This window comes from Toxoplasma gondii, chromosome X (assembly GCF_000006565.2).
Source record: "Toxoplasma gondii ME49 chromosome X, whole genome shotgun sequence".
Taxonomy (NCBI): domain Eukaryota; phylum Apicomplexa; class Conoidasida; order Eucoccidiorida; family Sarcocystidae; genus Toxoplasma; species Toxoplasma gondii.
Genome location: NC_031478.1, coordinates 2,713,762 through 2,726,863, shown reverse-complemented (window position 1 = coordinate 2,726,863; position 13,102 = coordinate 2,713,762). Strand labels below are relative to the sequence as shown.

General features: G+C 51.6%; 1 protein-coding gene across 1 annotated transcript; it reads left to right on the top strand.

Moving 5' to 3' along the window:
- Nucleotides 1-4,540: 4,540 nt before the first annotated feature.
- On the top strand, nucleotides 4,541-12,337 carry TGME49_224880 (kinesin motor domain-containing protein; the record flags this gene model as incomplete). Its single annotated transcript, XM_002366121.1, has 7 exons — nucleotides 4,541-5,742; nucleotides 5,875-5,946; nucleotides 6,393-6,486; nucleotides 6,838-6,909; nucleotides 7,158-7,362; nucleotides 7,753-7,865; nucleotides 8,069-12,337. 7 exons carry the CDS (start codon nucleotides 4,541-4,543, stop codon nucleotides 12,335-12,337), a joined length of 6,027 nt encoding a protein of 2,008 aa, XP_002366162.1.
- Between the last annotated feature and the right edge of the window lie 765 nt (nucleotides 12,338-13,102).

Below are 13,102 nucleotides of genomic sequence, written 5' to 3'. Positions count from 1 at the left end.
GGCGCCGATTCATGAGCCCTTCAGGACAATCGCCATCGAAGTGTGCCAAGGCAGCATGCGCCGGTATCTCACAGATACGGCGCGCTCCGTATGGTTGGCATTAACAAGACACACCCTCCACTTGCACATCGCATATGCTGCGTTTTGGTCCGACAAACGCAAACAGCACCCCGACAGTGAATTCTTGCCGAGTCTTCGGCGTGGGGGGTGTTGTCGGAGATCCCGAGCTGTTATAATTTGTAGCTTTCGGTCGAATGCTCTCACAGCGTTGTGATGGCTGCACCAACGCAAAAACTTAATTCTGAATGTATGCTGGTAGCATCTCTCCGTCAGTGACAGCATTAAGTCTTCGGAGGAGGAATTTTGTTGTCGTGGCGTCGTGGTCGTCTCCAGGTCCACAAAGCCCGCGTGTTCTTCCACATCCGCTGCGCGAAGAAACTCACCTCAGATATACTTCCTGCCTTACGAATATTTGCGTGCTTGCCGGTTGATAACTTGCTCTGTATTCAGCCGGAGCCTCCCCGACCAGTGGGGGAAATTGCTTTCTGCAGGTCATGAGATGCATGTCTGTGAATGAGAGAGAGAAATGTATTCCCGATATTCACCGGAGTGGACAATGCTTCCATCAGAGCAAATTACTGTGTATCACGCAACCGTTTGAGATTCAAGGCCGCCGTCGCGCTGCTGCTTGTCTCCGATCGTTGCCAGGAAGAAGGGTAGGGGTTGTCTGCGATTATCTGTGGTCGGTGGCCACGCAATAGCCCGTTCATCAGCATGATCCCCCTGTGTTAACAGTGCCGTCTTTCAGGAACGGAGAAGACCGGTTGATATATCCCGAATTTATGAAGACCGTGTTCACTCACTCATACTAGCAGGCAGTTAAGAACTGTTGTGGGGGCTAGGAAAATGGCGAGCTCGCAACATGCTTCCATTCCCCAGAAATATGGTTCACTTGTGACTGTGTTGTTTAGGGTTTGCAACCGTTTAGTATTGTACGTTCCACCTCTTTGTCTTCTTTCTTTATCCATGCAATCACAATTTTTGTTTGTTTCCACGCTAGGCTGCCCCCACGTCTTAGTACAGGTACTACAGAGCGTTACTTGTCCGAAAATGGAAGACAAGAAGGCGCCGGACTTCGCCTTCAACGGTGGACAGGCCAGCTTTTGCAACGTGTGTCGCAGGGTCAAACGAGTAAATCCACCGCAGAGTTACCGGGGGCCTTCCTTATTAGTGTCGGCTTATAGCAAATAACACAACGCATAAGTGGCTCGGCACGACATTCGTCTGGATACACAAATGGGACTAGCGGTGGAATGCATGGAAAATCGGTGCCTACAAAACTAGAGAGGAACCGATGAAGCCGACGGGAGGCCAATCGGCAGATTAGGAAACTGGCGCCAAGGAACAGCCAACGGTGACACGGGCGAATTCTAAGCTGCCCGGGAGCGCAAGTGCTGTGAATCCGAACACTTGATACGTCCAACAGAAAATAATAGCATAACCACACGACGAGTGCCTTCTTCGAATTAGGCTCGCAGGTTGATGTTTCCAGGATGCCTGGACTTTCGCGAGTGAAGACAGTTTGATGGAGTTCACACGTGCCAGGAGTTTTTACCATCGGATGCGATCTCTCGCGGATGTGCTGCCTACTGTTCATCTGAACCAGCGCTGCAACTTATAAGGCCGCTGCTATGGAGGCAACTACCTCTTGTCTTTCTCCAGCAGATTGAAGTCGACCGCATTTGTTATCCAGTGGCGAGGGCATTCCGTCTGGAGAAAAGCTACGGAAACTGAGTTTCACTGACGACCTCACCCACCACTTGGTTCAATCCGGGACCGAAATTCCCACACGAAGCAAGTTTCGCTTCTCCCCACCAGTAGACGGCGGACTGACAATCTTTGAAAGACGCTGACTGGCTGCATTTTGAAACCAACATGTCGGAAGGTGACACAGCGTCACCTTACTAATGCATGATGCAGCTCATTCAGTATAACTGCCTGTCACCATCGTATACCCTAACACACCTTCTGGAATTATTCGTGTAACGTGTGTGGAAAGATGACAGGAGGCTCTACAACTCTCCTCAGTGGTCCGCAGATGCCGCAACAAATAACCCAGTATTTGTCAACAGTGATTGCCATGAACCGTGACCTGGTTCTTTTCAGGTCAAGCTACTAGGATCACTCAGACACACTCTTGGTATCATAATACGAGTGACCAGGGTCAACAGCAGCAGTGATCACGTTGGAGGACACTCTCTTCTGCTTTTTCAAAACAGACCCACCTAGACACGCATTTTTAGGGCAAAACGAAGTGACGACGTTACAGATGTTGGTTTCTTATTACTAATGAAACAAACATTGTCGCTTCTTCACGTCAGCCTGTATTAAAAATAGTCCAGACGAAGCTCCAGAATAGGCGTTGGAATTCGAACAAGCCATCATTACGTACTCTGACGTCTTGAAGCTCCCGCGTTTCGGGCAGCAGTGTCCGTCAACGGGTAAGAAAAGCAGGGTGGCGCCATTTGAGTGCATTGACTTATCAACATTCACGCGATTTTTTGGGAATCGTGAATGTCTTCTCAAAAAACAGTACGATCTTCACCAGGACTGAAGTGTCACTCAGCTGGCACAGCGCCACCTAATACAGAGGGGTATCGATGTTTGGTAGTAAAGGCTCCGATGCGTGTTGTCTGCAGACAGGATGGCGACGTATCTCCGGTTGCCCAGTGATTACCCTTGGGATGAAGCTCACACATGCAGTTGTGGAGAACATCATTTTCTTTAGACTGGGTATGGTTCCAAGTAAGAACCTTTTACTTCGATAGGACATCTGAAAAGCATGTCTGCAGACCGATTGCTGCCACTTTCCGCTAGCAACGCCCCGTGGGGGCGGACGGCCCTAACTAGCCAAACTCGTGCGAAGAATGGTCACTGAGGGCGCACCTGTGGCAATTTCTTCGGCGAAGCTTTCATCTGCCTCTTTTTCTCGTCGGAAAGGTTTATGTTTCTGAGACATCCTCATCCAGTTTCAATCTCTGTGTTTTCTCGGCATAGCACGAAAACACAGAAATGCGGGTTGCTGCCAGTATGCGGAGTGATATGTCGTGTAAGCGCGCGGGCCCGCCACGGAGTGCCTTGTGACAAGAAACAGCGATATGGCGCTGCCATCGAGTACCACGCTGTGCCTTGAGGGAAGTTACACCGTTTTCAGTTTAAGGAATTTTGTTTCACCATATCTCTCTACCGTTCCCGTTGCAAACAGTTGCTGTATTGCGTGCCTTGCGGTCGACGGTATCAGAAACTGAACACCAGGGACAGAGTAATTGGTTTTTCTTTTATTCGCATGTGTAACCCGTGGTCGGAGACCAAGGTCTGCTGTGCCACATTTACCTGAGGGGCCTCTGGTACGGTTTCCCATGTGATACGGTTTCTTTCCATTTTGTTTTATAAGCATTTGAGGGGACCTTGAGCTCTGCATTTATCATATGCGTCCCAAGTTCCAATGCGGCAGCAAGACAGCAAGCAGCGAAAACGCGCTGTGTCTTGCTCGCCTACCAGCTCTGCGTGTTCATGCTTCTTCCTTGGCTGAATCATCTGCCTTTTTCAATTATCTTGCTTGCCACCCGGCAGACGCCTGAACACAGGCGCCGAAAGAGAGCGGGCATAATGCCGTTGAAACCCAGGGAGTGTACCTGAGCCTGCGCAGCGTAGCACTCAATGCTCGTTGACCGGTGCTCCTGCTCGCCTGCCACGTACCAGGGGTCGAAATATTTTTCAAGAGGTACACTGTGGTTGCTGTGAACGACCTGTCTCCGATGTTTCTGGTGCCCATTGTCGCCCTTCTTCGCAAATTGGCTTTCAGAACAACACTCTGGACTCATGGGATCGAGATACGCTAAGATTTGTTCAAGCGTTCCGATGTGCCCGGCCCCCGGAAGACACCAGTCCGCTCCTTGAGTCTATTTTGAAATCGGTTTTTTGTTCTCATGTACCATGCACAATGCTTCGCGGAGAATGAACGTGTGTGACCTGGTTTTGGCCAGCTGCGGGTTACAAAGGCAGTGCTACGTGCTGTCTAAACCGGGAGGTAGTGTTGCTATTGTGGCCCGCGGCAACGCCGACTACGTCCGAGGGCGCGCTCTAAATCAGTTTATTGCTGGCGAGATTTTGTTTAGCTTTCGGATCTGCCACATCCCCACAAAGCTGTATGACTTGTAATTTCCATTTTTATCTGTCCCACTATCGACTCCACCTAGCCCGACGTTCATGTTTGGCTGGTTCTTCCAGAAAACTTCAGCAGCTCTTGTAGCGTCTTTTTTCCGCTTGCTTGCTTCTACAGATTCTTTACTCACCACTTCGTCGTCAAAGTCAGCTGACTTCACTTCCGATCCATTCTTTCGTCCTAAGGTTTAAGAGGCTTAACACGATTGCTAAAAGAGTTGGTCGCCCGGCAGTATGTTTTGTAGCTGTCGGCAGCGTTTCGTGCACATCATTGCGAACCTTCTGCAGTTGTCGATTCTGATGTCTGTTTGTAACAATGGAGTATCCACAAGGACGTTTGTATCCTAGCCGCTCCACAGTTAGACTTGGGGAAGCAGCGGAAAGAGGTTCGGGGTCATATTTGTTCACTCTTGGTCGGTCGTATGCAGATGATTCCGTCACACATGCGGACAAGCTCAGAGGTTTGACACATCAATCAGAGACTGATGATGAAAGCGTGTTTGACTTCGCATCGGACGATGACTGTCCGATCCTACGGATTGAAGACCTCGAGTCACCAAAGAATTGCTATCGTCCCTTCGGGTCTCGATCTTCAGTAACCTCTCCTTGTAAAAGAACTATCGCTCAGGATACCTCTACTCTGCTTCCTGAACCGTTCCTGAAAGACCGCGAGAGTCCTTGCTTCGCCATGACGGCTGCTGAGTGGATTGCGGAGGAGGCGGCTTCTGCTTCTTCTTCACTGGCCAGGCCCAGGAGTTCTCTACCGCCAGCGTCCTCAGCTAAATGTGTATTTACAGATGCCTCGAGGTTACCTGCAACAACGACACTGCTGCCTAAGATATCTTCCGCTCAGATGTCTGGCCTCGTGCCCTCCAGTGGCGCTGAGATCCCACACTCATCGTCGCCACTTCACGCTGAGGTTAAGTCGGGTGGAGTAGAGCGCTCTGTTTCTACCCAGTCGCTGGCCACTGCCTCGCCGACTTATCCAGTACAATCGGCTCTCGCATCATCGCACTCCGCCTCTTTTTCCGCTTCAAGCCCTCCGTCCTCGTCTTCTCAGCACCCCGCTCTGTTCCCGCCAACCTCGACAGAGCCTTACAGCGACCGTCTCCGGACCTTCGTCCGCATTCGCCCCTTGCAGAATGAGGAACTGCACTCCGAGGATATTCTTGTAGTGGAATCAGCAACGCGCATCAAAGTCTCTGACAAAGTGCATGAGAGCCAAGGATGGACTTTCGACGTGGACCGGGTTTTCGGACCACAGGCAACCCAGGAGGACATCTGGAACAGTGTGGCAACGTGCGTGGAGAAAGTCATCGACGGTTATAACTGCACTATTTTCGCCCACGGCCAGACGGGAACAGGCAAAACCTATACGATGCTAGGGCCGGACATGATCGAGGGCTGCAAAGGGTGCGAGCTCCTCTCGGGAGAGCAGTCGCGCGACTACGTAGTCTACAAGCAAGCAAAGGCTCTCAGAGTACAGACTATCAATCGGTTGATCCAGCATCACACCAAGTAAGCGAACGAGGAGATGGAGTTTCAAATCCGCGTGTGTCAACAGTTGCTGAATGTTTGGCCATGTGCGCTTTCCAAAGTTTCACTCCAAATGTCCAGTTGTCATCCATCGCTGTCTGTTTTTGCGTCCAGGCAATCCTCAAGCCTACTTAAGTCAGAGGGACGAGGCATTATTCCGCGAGCGTGTGAACTCCTTTTTGATCAGTGAGTCCGCAAGCAAGCGCTCAGGTTCATGATACGCCCGCTCTCTCTTTTGTTTAGGTGTTTAGTTCCTCTCGGTTTGCCGCAGTCGCCAGGCTTTGTAATCTTTTTTGTCGTACCTGTTTCACGTGGACGATGGTACCTTCGGAGTTCTCCTCTATCTTGACCGCCTCGATAATTTTCCATCACTGTCTCCCCATTCGAGCGCGCTTGTACAACTAACCAAAGATTTGATATCTGGACGCGCGTATCGCCTCAGTCACGATTTAGAGCAACAACCGTTGGTAATTTTCTTACATCGATCTAAGCAAAGGTACACTTTTATGTGTTCAGTCCTCTCGAACCTGGTAGAATCTGTAGCAGAGTTCTCTGTTCTTGGGTAATTTCAGAACGCCCCTTTCCACAATCTGATACGTGAGGAGGGAGTCCTACCGGTTTTTTCCTTTCAGAATTCATAAGCGATTCGGAATGGATAATGAAAACGTCAAAGTCTTCGCATCTTACGTTCAAATATACAACGAGAAGCTGGTGGACCTCCTCGCGGTACGTCAGCCTACGTGTGGGGCACTCAACCTTCTGCGGTGTCTCCAGATTATTCCCATTTTCGCCACACAGGCTTTGCTCTCGGAGTGCTGTGGTTATATGCCTTGGTTACGATACAGAGTTGACGACAGCTGTAGGACCAACACAGCGGGTACCGGCTAGTCACGGGCTCCCTCTATTGCTGTTGTCAGCAGCGATTTTTCTCGGAGCAAAATGAATCTACTCTTAACACCTCCAGTCCGAGGTATTCTGTGAAGACGCCTTCTTTCCTCTCTGAGAGAGTTTTTGACCCTTCGTCGAAAATACGTGGTATTTTGTCTGTGTGTGCTTCTTCACGTTTCTGCTCCTCAGCCACCAAACTCGCAAACCTCATCTCTCTCTATCGTCAGTGATAGTCACAATCCAAACTCCGTCGTTGTGCAGGTAAGTGTTATCCCCTCTCTCGTCTCTATTCGTGGAAGCAGCTGTCCATGGTCAATACTATTCAGATAACCGTACTCTGGAGAGGTCTACAGAACGGGAGTCGCTGAATGGCCTCTCTTAGGTTATTCTTTTCTCCACCGATGCTCGCGGGTTTGTCTTATTGATGCGGACGTAAATCTCCAGTCACTGTGTGCTCCAAATACGTTATGCAACTGTTGCTTGCACTGTGTCGTGTTTTGCCAATTCAGGGTCTTCAACTCTTCGAAGTGAAGTCAACAGATGAGCTGATACATCTCTTGATGGAAGGGACATTCAATCGCGCGTTTCGAGCCACAAAACAGAATGATATGTCAGGCCGGTCTCATGCGATTTTCCAAGTGGAACTTCGCCAGACTGTGAACGGTGAAACGAAAACGATGAAAGTGTCCAGACTGAACCTCGTCGACCTCGCGGGTGAGCCTGGGTGAAGCAGAAGCAAAGGGCACTGCGTCACGGGCCGATTTCGCCAGGGCCTGTGGTGCTGTGCGCACTTTGCAAATTGTAGTTTGCCTGGCTTCCACGGATGGTGCACCGAACCAAAGTAGTTACATAGCTAATGCGTCACACACTTGGTCGTGACTCGTGCACAGGTGGCAAGACAGGCGCCTCCTAAGCATCGTGGAAGAAGTGCTCAGAAGGGCGGTATTTGAACGACTAGCTTGCCTGGGATTCGTGACCTTGATCCTGTGGTCGGTGTTGATCTCCTTGCATAGGCGTCTAGGGCGTCATTCCCACGGGGGAGAGTTCTCTCAAATGCTCACACCCTTTCAATTCGTCGCCACAATGTGCTATCTCATCATGCAGGCAACGAGCGCTGTGTGCGGTCACGAGCAACAGAGAAGATGCACGTAGCGGAAATTGGAGCGATCAACAGAAGTCTCTCAACTCTGACACTTTGCATTCAACAGCTCGCACAGGTACGGGTAACGATCGTTTAGTCTCTAGGCGCCCTTCTCTGAGGTTTGTTGCGTTGACTAGCATCTGGTCTGCTGTCCTGATTCGCTTCACATGGAAGGACACGGCGGAAGGAGCCAACATTCTGGTGGGACGGTGTAGATGGGTCCTGTCTCCACAGTTCCTTGCTGGTTTGGTTTCTCTCCTGTTTCGGCCTCTGTCTCAGGGCAAGAGTGCGGTTTCATACCGGTCGTCTAATCTGACGCGCCTTCTGCAGGAATCTTTGGGAGGTTCGTGCTGGACGGTTTTCATCTGCACTATCACACCGTCCGCCCTTTTCGTTAGAGAGACATTGGCAACCCTGCGTCTGTCCGTCCGAGCGAAAACGGTCAAGATAACGGCCAAACTCAACGAACCTACAAAGCCTCCGGCGCGTCAAAAGAGCATTCAACGAGAAGTGTCATTTTCTACCGTCCTCGCAAGGCGTCAGCGGCATCCATCGCAGCAGCGTTACCGTGGGAGGTCTTACGACGCAGGTGAACAGGCGAGACGCTGGAAGCCGAGACTGAAAACACTCGGCCCTCCGACAGGTAGAACGAGCAGCTGCGGTTGTGAAACTCGAGGGGAGGAGATGCTCAAACCTGCTGAGGACCAGGGGTTTGACCGGCGCGGCAGTCACGCTGAATGCAGAAAGTCCTCCAACTTCTGTATTGTGTCCGTGAACCAAGTTTCGGCCTCCGCTGTTCAGCATCCTTTCCGACCTGCGGTCCTCGGATCTACTGAAATGCACGGCGGACAGCACATGCCGCATCTGCACCTTTCTACCCAAAAGGTGGAGTTTTCTGCACTGGCTGTTCTTGAGAGCGCTCCGCTGCCCCAGCAATCGAACCACTTTCCGAATTATAGTGATGTCGAGTCGTCTGTCTTCTCGCACGGCAGTGACGACTCAGTCAAGGCGCGGAATCTTCGAACGGCAGTTCGATTTTTACGGCGAGGGTTGCAGCGCTCTATTAGTTGTCCTGACCAAGGCGACGGCACATCTCTCAGCGATCCTACCCCCAGGGATGTCCCTTTTGCCAGTGTATCTCACCATCCGCACCATGTTGTGGGTCTTCGCCACCCGGTCTATTCCGATGCACATAGTGAAATAAACGCAGGGACAGAGCGAATCCCTAAGGAAGACGGTACAGTCGAGAAAGAATACAGGAGCAAAGCGGAAGGGAGACTATCGAGTTCGAACTTCCAAGGTGCCTGGGGTGACAGTCGACGCACCCTCGGAAAACCGGCAGCTCTCTCTGGCTCATCATCCAGACAGTTGTCTGACATAACGGAGAAGGCGCCGTCACCGGGTGTCGACCAGCTGGTGAATCTGTGCGATTGTCAACGAGATCCCGAGACACAGACATCAGAGGCAATCGGCAGGGGATGCCCTCGTGGCGTTTTTCTGACAGATCACCGCACCGGTGCCTCACTCCCTGACGCAGAAGATCGTGCAATTCTGAAAAGATCGAAAAATCACCCTGTGTCCCATGCAGTAGATGTCATTAAACGCATTCATCAAAGGGTACAAGACCGCAGAGAGGTACAGGCTCAATTGAAAGGCGAGGGCGAAAAGATGAACTCCCATCTCTGTTCAGCGCTGTCCGTGGCTAGGGTTGCGCCCCAGATGTGCTCCAGCGTCAACTCAGCGAGCAAGGGAGAAGCGAATAACTTCACCCACGAGAGGACAGGTACACGCGAAGAAGGCGGACATGAATCAGAATGTGACTCCGAGCATCAGCAAGTCCAGATGGCACTCCAAGTTCTGAGGTACTGGCTTGAAAGAAAACACAACGCACACAAGAGCCAAAATGTGGAACACTTTCGTGAGTGCGGACGCGACGACCAGCATCCGAAAGCGACCAGTAAAGGGCAGAGAAAAGAACAAGGCTTCACTGGTGACAGTGACCGGAAACTACAAAGCATAGACGCTAACACCACTGAGGATCCTCGTGCCACATCCGGCCGTCGGAATGCGAAGATATCAGGAATCCACCTGAATGCCCCTTCGACGTTGTGCGGCGAAACTGATTTGCGAGGAGGGTATACAGGCATAGATGAAACTGCCGAATATCAGACAGAAGCAGGCGACGAATCTTCGGAAGCATGCTCGGGAGGAGACATCAACGAAGATATTGAGTCTAGTGAGAGTGACTGCGAGCAGCCTACATCTCTTCCCTGTTCCGGTGTTGCGCACGGCGGCCAGAAGACGAACGACGTTCCTGCCCGAAGTGTCACTTCGTCATTGCTTCCAAACAGATACAGCGCTCTGTATTACGGGAAGACAGGCTCACTGGAATGTCGTGTTCCTGGCGGAGATTCATGCGAGCGGCATAATGAATACCACGTGACACTGGAAAAACCAGACTGGCACAAATACGAGAGAAAGAGCGACGCTCAAGAATTTGTCGGCTACAACGGAAGGCCAAGGTATGATCAGGATCAACGTCGATCACTTCTGTTTCAGTCTCCCTCCATGGTGTCTCATCTTTTTTCTCAGCCTGTGGCTGCAAGCACCTGCAGTGAGCACCTAATCATGGAGTCATTTGATCCGTCACCTACGTCCGCTTCATTTCGTATCAGGAGCGCCACCCGCGCGTCCGTCCTAAATGATTGTGCGGTCCCACCTGTCGATTGCCAGATGTTTTCTTCCCCGGAACAACACAGATGGCAACATGTCGATCACGAGGTCGCAAGCTCACAAGCGTGTGCGCTTCGATCAACACGTCAGCGCCCAGTCGAGCCTCAAATTCAGTACAACACCTCTGTGGACCAGCAATCCACCGGCCAGTGGCGGCCTGGAATTAGTGGTATCATGGAAGGACAAACAAACAACAAGGCTTTTCCTCCTACGTCTCAACAGTCCCATAATTTCAAGGCTTTCGCTCCATCTGTCTTGGGTACGGCTGCCGGGCAAGCTAGCCACAATCCATCTGCAGTGTCACCTGCTACAGCAGGCTATGTTATTCCCCCAAGAGACCGACAGACAAGAATGGCTTCTTCCTCTTCAACTCCTGGCCTGGAAAAGTATTGGTATGCTCAAAGGGGGCAATCACAACATCGCCAGTTCCCTGGACCTGACTGCCACGTGAACTACGGCAATGGCGTGGCCGTCTCCTCTGACACCGGTGGAATTCTCATCCACAGCGCATCCCAACGATCGCTACTATCCTGCCCTCCACAACACCACCAAGGGCCATCTCGTGCCGTCGGCACCAATGCACCTGCGTTTCAAGATCTCCCAGGGGATTGCAAGACGCCTCTTCACGTTTCACAGTCTCGTGTTTTCTACCCTACTCACTCATCTGCAGGTTCTCTTATTGACGGATCACCAAGCAGCCGTCGGCTCTCTCTGCCACCTTCCCCAGCTGTCGAAGGCCAACCGTCTTTTCGACAAACTGGTGGATCGTCGGCGATCGGAAATGCAGGAGAATCGGCTTATTTCCATGGCTCGGTGGATCCTTCGCGAAGTACTGCGACCGCTCAAACAAGGCAGCACATCCACGTTCACAGTTCGGTCCCGTCCCAGGGAACACGAGGGGGATGTGGAGATCAGTCATTCATACCTTTCTTCCCACCACAACATGGTCGCGTCAACAACCAGACTCAACACCTCCCATTTAGCTCTGAGCAAGAACCCTCTGTCCAATCTTACGCTCGTGGCCAGTACATTCCGATGGACCACGCGATGGGAGCAGAGACGCCTTCACAGCAAGGGTCTCCAGTACCCTTGCCGACCCGGCAGTTTCAACAGCAAGGCGTTGCACAAGGTTGCGTTGCGTCATCGGACAAGAGATCAACCTGCAGCTATCACCTTCTCTCGCTTCCCCCGCAGCCACCTCACAATCAGGCGATGTTCTTCCAGCAACAGAGAGTCCCACCGGCTCTCCCCCCATCCTTCGATGCCGCAGGTTACCAGTGTTCCCAGCCAAACGTGCAAATGGAATTGCAATCTAGCACCCCATTACCGCAGGGGCCCAGTGATCTCTCTGGTGTTTCGACGTCGAACCACCTCCAGCCTATGGCACGTTCTCAGGTGCCTCATTTTTGTCCAGGTCCCGCAGGTCCAGAGGTCTGTCGAAAGCAAAGCTCAACGCCCTGCTACGGTAACCAGAGCCATGTTGATGGGGAATTGCAGCGAAGTCAACCTCCGGAAGGCAGCCGCCCAGGTGTGCACGCTAGAGCTGGAGGAGGATTCGCGTCGAATGTCACATTCGTCTCGAATCCGCCGCTGTGTCGAAACAAGGCCAATTCTTCAGCGGTATTTCTTCCGTCGACTGCATCTACCGTCCCTGCCTCACCTTTGCAGAGTTCTCGAATGTACGATGCCTTCGTACCGACTGAAGGCAGACGACGTGTCGCTGATTCCAGTTGTCTCTCACACCGTGTGCCGTTACGAGACGCCTGTTATCTTTCCCATTCTATCCGAGAAGGATCCCGAATAGCTCATCAATAAGTCAAACGGGGACGAACCCGTCAAGCCAGACTCGCGCCTTTGAATATCGTTGTGGTCTTGCTTCGGTAGTGCAAAGACATGTTTTCCGTGCTCAAGGGCATTTGTGTGGAAAAGTTCCAACTGATCAGGATGTATTGCCTGAGCAGCCTGCAGCACGTTTTTACTGGTGCATCCTAAAGAAAAGTAGGAGAGAAGAAGTAAAATGGGTGGCCGTTGTATAGAGCTTGGCATGCGCCCAGAGCATCGGTTACTAGGCTTTGTCTGGATGTGAAACGTTTCACTCAGATCAGTTGTTGACAGGCTTAAGCAAAAAACGATTAAGACTGTGTCTGGTTCGTGTAGGAGCTGGGTGTGGGATGAAATGTACGGTCTGAGAAGGCTGGGACGATCGAAGTGACGGCTGCGGAAGAAGCGTGACGCTGCGAATTGCCATGCGTTTATGGTGCCCTCAGCTGCGTTTTGGATGCGTCCGCAGCAATTCCTCATGCTTGATGGTGTCCTTCTACAAAGTGCAGGCACTATCTAAGATAATCCTCTGCTGCATACTAAATGCGGATGGCAGCGAGAGTGATTTACCAGCCGTGGCATGGGTATTTGGAAGCCCTTAGCTGTCACTTATGTTCCATTTCGTATGTTATTGGAGCTCTCGGCTCAGAGCTTGTTGCATGTCCATTTCTACAACAATGTAGCCGTCGCTTCACTTGCAATTCCACCTGTTGCCCCGTCTTTCGGAGAACCTGATACACTCGCCTGCTCACAATAAGG